At 43.5% G+C, this 8,383-nt stretch overlaps 1 protein-coding gene across 1 annotated transcript in view; it reads left to right on the top strand.

Moving 5' to 3' along the window:
- Positions 1 to 8,383, top strand: part of LOC139420396 (NEDD4-like E3 ubiquitin-protein ligase WWP1) — a 62,033-nt gene that overhangs the window by 37,652 nt on the left and 15,998 nt on the right. The window contains exons 7-10 of the mRNA XM_071170451.1: positions 863 to 1,068; positions 5,607 to 5,967; positions 6,079 to 6,174; positions 6,388 to 6,562. Coding sequence (XP_071026552.1) covers positions 863 to 1,068; positions 5,607 to 5,967; positions 6,079 to 6,174; positions 6,388 to 6,562 — 838 coding nt within the window. The remainder of the gene's footprint in view (positions 1 to 862; positions 1,069 to 5,606; positions 5,968 to 6,078; positions 6,175 to 6,387; positions 6,563 to 8,383) is intronic.

Genomic DNA, 8,383 nt, shown 5'->3' with positions numbered 1-8,383 from the left:
AAAGGTGACAGTACACGTCAGAGCAAAAGGAATTGTCCGTAGAGCTCCGAGACGTGATTGTGTCGATGTACAGATCTGGGGAAGGGTACCAAAAAGCATTGAAGGTTCCCTAGAACACAGTAGCCTGCATAATTCTTAAATGGAAGAAGTTTGGAACCACCAACACTCTTCCTAGAGCTGGCCGCCAGGCCAAACTCAGCAATCTGGGGGAGAAGGGAGGTGACCGAGAACCCAATGGTCACTCTGACAGAGCTCCAGAGTTCCTCTGAGATGGGAGAACCTTCCAGAAGGACAACTAATCTCTCAGCACTCCACCAATCAGGCCATTTATGGTGGAGTGGCCAGACGGAAGCCATTCCTCAGTAAAAGGCACATGACAGCCCGCTTGGAATTGACCAAAAAGCACTTAAAGGACACTCAGACCATGAGGAACAAGATTCTCTAGTCTGATGAAACCAAAATCGAAGTCTTTGGCCTGAATGCCAAGCATCGCGTCTGGAGGAAACCTGGCACCATCCCTACGTTGAAGCATGGTGGTGGCAGCATCATGCTGTGTGGATGTTTTTCAGCGGCAGGGACTGGGAGACTAGTCAGGATCGAGGGAAAAGATGAACGAAGTGAAGTACAGAGCGATCCTTGATGAAAACCTGCTCAGGACCTCAGACTGCGGTGAAGGTGTTTTCTGTCATTATGGGGTATTGTGTTTAGATTGAGGGGCTAAAAAGAATGCTGTAACGTAAACAAATGTGGAAACTCGAGGGGTCTGAATACTTTCCGAATGCACTGTATACAATAAATTACCTTCATATCAAATATTCTATTCACATGCAGAGATTACAATTGTAAACTTCTAATCCTACAGCTCAGTGAATGGTACGGGGTGTGCTCCCACCTATAACGGGGTGGACAGTGAGGGTCCCTCCACCTCCTCTGTCCACAGCGACTCCAGCCCCGGCCCTGCCCCTGTTGTCAACGGCGATGCAGCATCTTCCCCGACCCACCAGACGGCCAGCCCCAAGCCCACGCCCAACCTCGCCCCCACCGACAGTGACGTAGCCAATAGTACTGGTGAGAGTAGCACCTCATTTGAATTTTGAAGTTCTGGAGTTATCCATAGTTTTTCTGCCAATGGGTTATGTTCACTCACCCACATGTCATGCTGAGAAAAACACGTTGTCACTGTTGTAGTAAGACTAAAAATAAAGCCTGCTTAATAGAGATTCTCCATTGAAGTGACTTTTAGTTTAAGAAACTGTCCCTTATTGATTTTGACATCCAAAAAATCCAAACTTCTCTATATGGGTTGGTCCACAAATTTAGTTCTGTTTGGGTACTGTAACTTGAAAATGTGGTACTGTAACAGTGAAAATGAACTTTATTTCACAGAATTTTAACATTGTCATAAAGCGCACATCTTCATCTTAATAGGTACTTATTATACCATTTTTTTTTTATTAGGTGCCAAATAAAGTAGTCTGTCTGCAGATCTTACTTTTTTTTAGGAAGCTCCTGTGCATGTGCAGATCACCTTCTGCAAATGTGTATATGCTCTACTTTACGCGTGGAGAACAGGCTACAATGTCTGCATGATCTCACATAATGATCCCAGTATTGTACTTTACAGAACCTAATATAATGGCATAGTATAACGTTACTGTAAGACAAAAACACCACAAAGTTTTACAGGTGAAATGTCCATGTGGTATATACCATTTGATCTCAATCAGTTTTCATGGGAATAAGCTGAAGCACGCATGAGTTCACCAGCTGTTCCGGGTGACTGTTCACTCTCTCCGTAGCCGATGTGAGTAAGACCTTTTAAACAGGTCAAAATATTTCAACCCTGCAGGCGCTACACAAAACGCAGAAATAAAATATAAAACATGCCTTACCTTTGACGAGCTTCTTTTGTTGGCACTCCAATATTGGCACTCCAATATACAATATCACAATTGGTCCTTTTGTTTGATTAATTCCGTCCATATATATCCATAATGTCAATTTATTTGGCGCATTTGATCCAGAAAATAACAGCTTCCAAAATGCACAACGTCACTACAAAATATTTCAAAAGTTGCCTATAAACTTTGCCAAAATATTTCAAACTACTTTTGTAATACAATTGTAGGTATTTTTAAACGTTAATAATCAATCAAATTGAAGACATGTCGATCTGTGTTCAATACAGGAAGACAACAAACCAACGCTACTTTTCAAGTCTTGCGCAACTCTCAAGTGTTACCCAGTTCCTAGTTGGCCCTACTTCTTAATTGCACAAATTAATAACCTCAACCAAATTCCAAAGACTGGTGACATCCCAGTGGAAGCGGTAGAAACTCAAAACAAGTTCCTAAGAAATATCGTTTGCCAATGATAGTGAACAGACCTAAAAAAAATCTGAACGGTTAGTCACAGACATGATTCAAACAGTTTTAGAAACTTCAGAGTTTTCTATCCAAATCTACTAATAATATGCATATCTTATATTCTTGGCATGAGTAGCAGGAAGTTGAAATTGTGTACGCTATTTATCCAAAAGTGAAAATGCTGCCTCCTATACCTTCAGAAGTTAAGTGCTTTGAAAGGCTGAGGTCATCACTAAGCTAAAGAACCTGGTACTGAACACCTCCCTCTGCAACTGGATCCCGGACTTCCTGTTGGGCCGCCCCAGGTGGTAAGGGTAGGCAACACATCTGCCACACTGATCCTCAACACAGGGGCCCCTCGTTTCCTTTCTTCCTCCCCTCCTGTACTCCCTGTTCACCCACGACTACCTGGCCAAGCACGACTCCAACACCATCATTAAGTTTGCTGACGGCACAACAGTGGTAGGCCTGATCACCGACAATGAGAGCCTACAGGGAGAAGGTGAGGGCCCTGGCAGAGTAATGCCAGGAAAATAATCTCCCTCAACGTCAACAGAATGAAGTAGCTGATTGTGGACTTCAATAAACCGTAGAGGGAGCACACCCCCATCCACATCAACGGGACCTCAGGGGGAAGGTGAAAAGCTTCAAGTTCCTCGGCATACACATCACTGACTATCTGAAATGGTCTACCCAAACAGACAGTGTGGTGAAGAAGGGCCTGGTCCCCAAGACCCTCACAATGTTGTTAGACACACAATTGAGAGCATCCTGTTGGCCTGTATCACTGCCTGGTATGGCAACTGCGCTGCCAGCAACTGCGCTGCCAGCAACCACAGGGTGGCTCGTGTGGCGCAGGCACTGCCTGCCTTCTCAGGACACCTAAAGCACCCAACGTCACAGGAAGGCCAAAAAGATCAAGGACATCAACCACCCGAGCCACGGCCTGTTCACCCCGCTACCATCCAGAAGACGAGGTCAGTACAGGTGCATCAAAGCTGGGATAGAGAGACTGAAAAACATGGAATCACTGGTCACTTTAATGTTTAAATACTGCTTATTAGATGTTCAATGTTTCTTGCAAAACCATATTAAAGTGCGATTTCAGTTCACGTAACAGAATTGACCTGTTTATTTATTTTACATAAATGAATCACATGAAGTAAATATTAATCTCTAGGAATGATTAAGGCTTTACAATGATGGTGAAAACGTACTCTTCCTAGAAGTCACAGAGGGTGCCAAGTGGGACATAGCAAAATACTGAATTTTTGCACTTTAGCAAGTCTTTATTCATATTAAATATCTTGACGTTTGCAGTGTACATAACTGGCCTGCTGCAGAGCTAATTTCCCTACTGTTTTATTCTAGCCTTGTTCATGGGTGAGTTGATCCGAGGGAACAGAATGGATTCATTTAGATCAGCCTGTAATCCCTCTCTGCTGCTGTCCTGTCAGCACCTCTGGCTCTAAGAAAGCCCCTAGGAGGGATCAGCCAGACACCGAGGAGAGCAGTGATTAAGTTTACATATTTCGGCAAGCCACAGTGGAGAGGGGGAATATGGTTAGCTAGGCTCTCAGACAATGGTTGGAGTAAGGTTTGAACCATAGCAAGGTAGGTCATTGGAATCATTGTTTAACCCCTTAGAGTCGATGTCCACGCCCCAATGTCCTTCATTTTAAGCTAGATATGTTTTTTTTTTGCATGGGCTGCGTCTCAATCACTGCATCCGCCAATGTCGCCCTTCCACATTTGCAGTGAAAGGTGTCTTTAGCGTCCGAACGGTTTGTTCTACAAACCTCACTGAAAATAAATATCACAACATGTAAAGTGCTGGTCCCATGTTTCATGAGCTGAAATAAAATATCCCAGAAATGGTTCCATATACACAAAAAGCTTATTTCTACCACATTTTGTGCCAAATTTGTTTACATCCCTGTTAGTGAGCATTTATCCCTTTGCCAAGATAATCCATCCACCTGACAGGTGTGGCATTTCAAGAAACTGATTAAACAGCATGATCATTACACAGGTGCACCTTCTGCTGGGGACAATAAAAGGCCACTTTGAAATTTGCAGTTTTGTCACACAATGCAAAAGATGTTTTGAGGGAGCGTGCAATTTGCATGTTGACTGCAGGAATGTACCCCGGAGCTTTTACCAGATATTTGAATGTTAATTTCTCTACCATAAGCCGCCTTCAATGTCATTTTAGAGAATTTGGCCGTAGGTCAAACCTGCCTCACAACCGCAGACCACGTGTATGGCGTTATGTGGGCGGGCAGTTTGCTTATGTCAACGTGAACAGAGCACCCCACCACGGGGCAATGGTATGGGCAAGCGTAGACCACAGATCACAAACCCAATTTGCATTTTATCGATGGCAATTTGAATGCACAAAAATACTGTAAAGAGATCCTGAGGCCCTTTTGTGAGGCCCATTTTTTTTGTTTAAGGTATCTGTGACCAACCAATGCACATACCTGTATTCCCAGTCGTGAAATCCATACATTAGGGCCTAATGAATGTATTTAAATTGACAGATTTCCTCATGAACTTTAACTCCGTAAAATCAATGACATTTTTGCATGTTGTGTTTTTTGAGACTCATGAACATGATGGGGTTCTCTGCTTTGCTATACGACCCCCACAAGCATCACGGGACTCGTCTGAAGTCGGTACAGCCGATCTGACACACTTATAAGACTCTCATGAGCACGTACATATCGGTTGTTTTGGACGCCCACAAGACTAATCTGAAGGTAGCCGGGTACCAGTTTTTAAAAAATGAATGGAAATGTATATTATTGCTTAAAATAAAGGGTTAAAAACATCTAAAAAATAAAATGGAAACTGCAGTAGTTTCCTGGTATTTTATTTCAGGAGGTAGATCAGCTTTAATAGATTGATGGAAGCTACAATCTAATTGTCTGCATCACTTCTAATCCCCCAAATATTGTTTTTGCATATACACACTGTGTGTGTGTGTGTGTGTGTGAGATTTTTTTTTTCATTTACTCCAATTAGCGTAAACTAGTGGTTTGGTCTTTTTTCTATTTCTCAGATATAGGATTCAATGCGTTTCTATGGGCTAATAGCCATAAGGCCAAATTCAATGTTTCATCAAAACAAATGTTTATTATTTTTGATACCTTTAACACTGCTGTCAAATCTCTTTTCTTCACCGATTTGTTGTCCTTTCTCTTTTTCACACCTTTTCAATTGTCTTTCCCTCTATAGTTGTAGTTAGAGGTGAGGCTGCTGCTCCTGCCCCCTCCACAGACGAGACCCTGCCCCCTGCAGACGCCCCTGAGGACTGCAGCGAAGCCACCTCTGGCCCTGCCCCAGCCACCAACCCAGCCTTCACTTCCACAACTGGTCCCTCTCCCCCTCAACCCACCACAGAGGCTCCCTCCACTGAGCATGACAGTGCTGCTGCTCCCCCGTTCTCCTCTTCAGCCTCAGGCCAGGCAGCCCCAGCCTCCTCCACCCCCAGTTCCACTGTGGAGGCAGCAGGGGGCTCCAGTGGGGCAGAAGCAGATGAGGCTAAGCCCAGACAACAGGCCCCCAACGCAGGCACTTCAGACCCCCCCCCCCCTGGGTAAGTGACGTCTCACTGGATTTTTAACTGTGTGCTGTACCTTTGTCAGTCGTGTTTAATATCTGTGAGTGTTTGTCATCCGGTCTTGTGACCATGTGTATTGCTCTGTAGGTGGGAACAGAGGAAGGATCCCCATGGAAGAACCTACTATGTGGATCACAACACTAAAACCACAACATGGGAGAGACCACAGCCCCTCCCGCCAGGGTCAGTAAGATGGCTATTTGCGCTGTGTTGACTAACACAATGTCAGCATGTTACCAGGATCTGCTCTCTGCCATCTGTTATTTTTCGATCCCTTATAGTAGGACATATTGCATATTGATCTTCTGTCTCCATCTGTGAAAAATGTATGTATGCATGACTAAGCCGCTGCTAAATGGCATATAATTGTAAATATACTTTCTCTCGCTCTCTCAGTTGGGAAAGGCGTGTGGATGACCGAGGCAGGATCTACTATGTGGACCACAACACCAGAACCACCACGTGGCAGAGGCCCACCATGGAGTCGGTGCGTAATTTTGAGGCATGGCAGTCCCAGCGCAGCCAGCTCCAGGGGGCAATGCACCAGTTCAACCAGAGATACCTCTACTCGGTAGGGACCTCGTCTTCCTCCTGCCCCCAGAAACCAATTCGTTGGCTATGTCAGAGAACGTGGCGGATAGGAAATATTAGTGCTTTCAGAAAGTATTCAAACCCATTTTTACTTTTCCCACATTTTGTTGTTACAAAGTGGGATTAAATGTCGGTGGAAGAACAATTCTAACATATTTGTAAAACATGTATGAAAAATAAAACGCATAGATCTTGATTTAGATGAGTATTCAAACCCCAGAGTCAATATACATGGTTACAGCTATGAGCCTTTCTGGGTAGTTCTTTAAGCTCTGTTCAGTTGGTTGTTGGTCATTGCTAGACAGCCATTTTTAAAGTCTTGCTGTAGATTTTAGAGCCACATTTAAGTCAAGTGTAACTAGGCCACTCAGGAACATGCAATGTAGTCTTCGTAAGCAACTTCCACGTACACCAAGTGTACAAAACATTAAGAGCACGCGTTGTACACTCAGTGGCTTATGTTGACTCCAATGCTTCACACAGTTATGTCAAGTTGGCTGGATGTTCTTTAGGTGGTGGACCATTCTTGAGACGCAGAGGAAACGGTTGAGTGTGGAAAAACCCAGCAGCGTGGCAGTTCTTGACACACTCAAACCGATGCGCCTGGCACCTACTACCATACCCTGTTCAAAGGCACTTAAGTATTTTGTCTTGCCTGCTCGCAGTCTGAATGGCACACATACAATCCATGTCTGAGTTGTCTCAAGGTTTAAGAATCCTCCTTTAACCTGTCTAGGACTGGGGTTCCGCTAGTGGAACCCCTCGCCAACAGCCAATGAAATTGCAGGGCGCCAAATACAAATGAACAAATCTCATAAATTTCTCAAACATACAAGTATTAGGCACCATTTTAAAGATAAAATTCTCGTTAATCCAGCCACAGTGTCTGATTTTCAAAAATGCTTTCCAGTGAAAGCTCCACAAACGATTGTTAGGTCACCACCAACTCACAGAAAAACCCTACCATTTGTCCAGATTGTGTTACAAACAAACCAGTTGATTGCAGTGCAACCAAACATGACTGGAAAAGTCACGTTCTGTGTGGGTTATTTACCTGGAATGTGTCGTCGAAAATGGAATGAGACGGAATTCACAACACAAGCGGTTCCCAAAATGTTTTGTGTTAGGCTATAAAAACGGATTTTTATCAAACAAAAGATCATTCATTGTGTAACAATGAGCATTGGAATTGCAAACAGACGAAGATCGTCCAAGGTAAACGATTTATTTTAATGCAGTTTGTGATTGTTACGCCTGTGCTGGTTATTTTTTTACATTTTTTATGGGGCTCTATGCTCAGATAATCGCATCGTATCCTTTCGCAGTAAATCCTTTTTTAAATCTGACAACACAGTTGGATTAGCAAGGTTCTAGGCTTTCGATACATGTGAGACACTTGTATTTTCATGAATGTTTAATATGACTATTTATGTAGCGATCACCGAATGTTGTGGAATTTCAGCCCGCTAGCGGGTTCCGTGCGCAGAGAGGTTAATGTAACCGCTGTGTCAGATTTTTTTTTTTAATTTACTGAAAAAGCATAATCTGAGAACGACGCTCAGAGCCCAAACCAGCCAGAGAAATATCCCCCATGTTGGGTAGTCAACATTAGTGATAAATAGCATTATAAGTATTCACTTACCTTTGATCTTCAACAGAATGCACTCCCAGGAATCACAGTTCCACAATAAATGCTTGTTTTGTTTGTCCATTTATGTCCAAAAAGCTTCTTGTGTTAAAGCGTTTGGTAAACAAATCCAAAAGCGCGTTCTGGGCCAGTCAGACAAAGTTCAAAAAATTA

Source organism: Oncorhynchus clarkii, chromosome 11 (assembly GCF_045791955.1).
Source record: "Oncorhynchus clarkii lewisi isolate Uvic-CL-2024 chromosome 11, UVic_Ocla_1.0, whole genome shotgun sequence".
In the NCBI taxonomy this organism is placed as follows: Eukaryota; Metazoa; Chordata; class Actinopteri; order Salmoniformes; family Salmonidae; genus Oncorhynchus; species Oncorhynchus clarkii.
The sequence above is the reverse complement of the archived record's forward strand: the minus strand, read 5'-3'. Positions and strand labels throughout refer to the sequence as shown.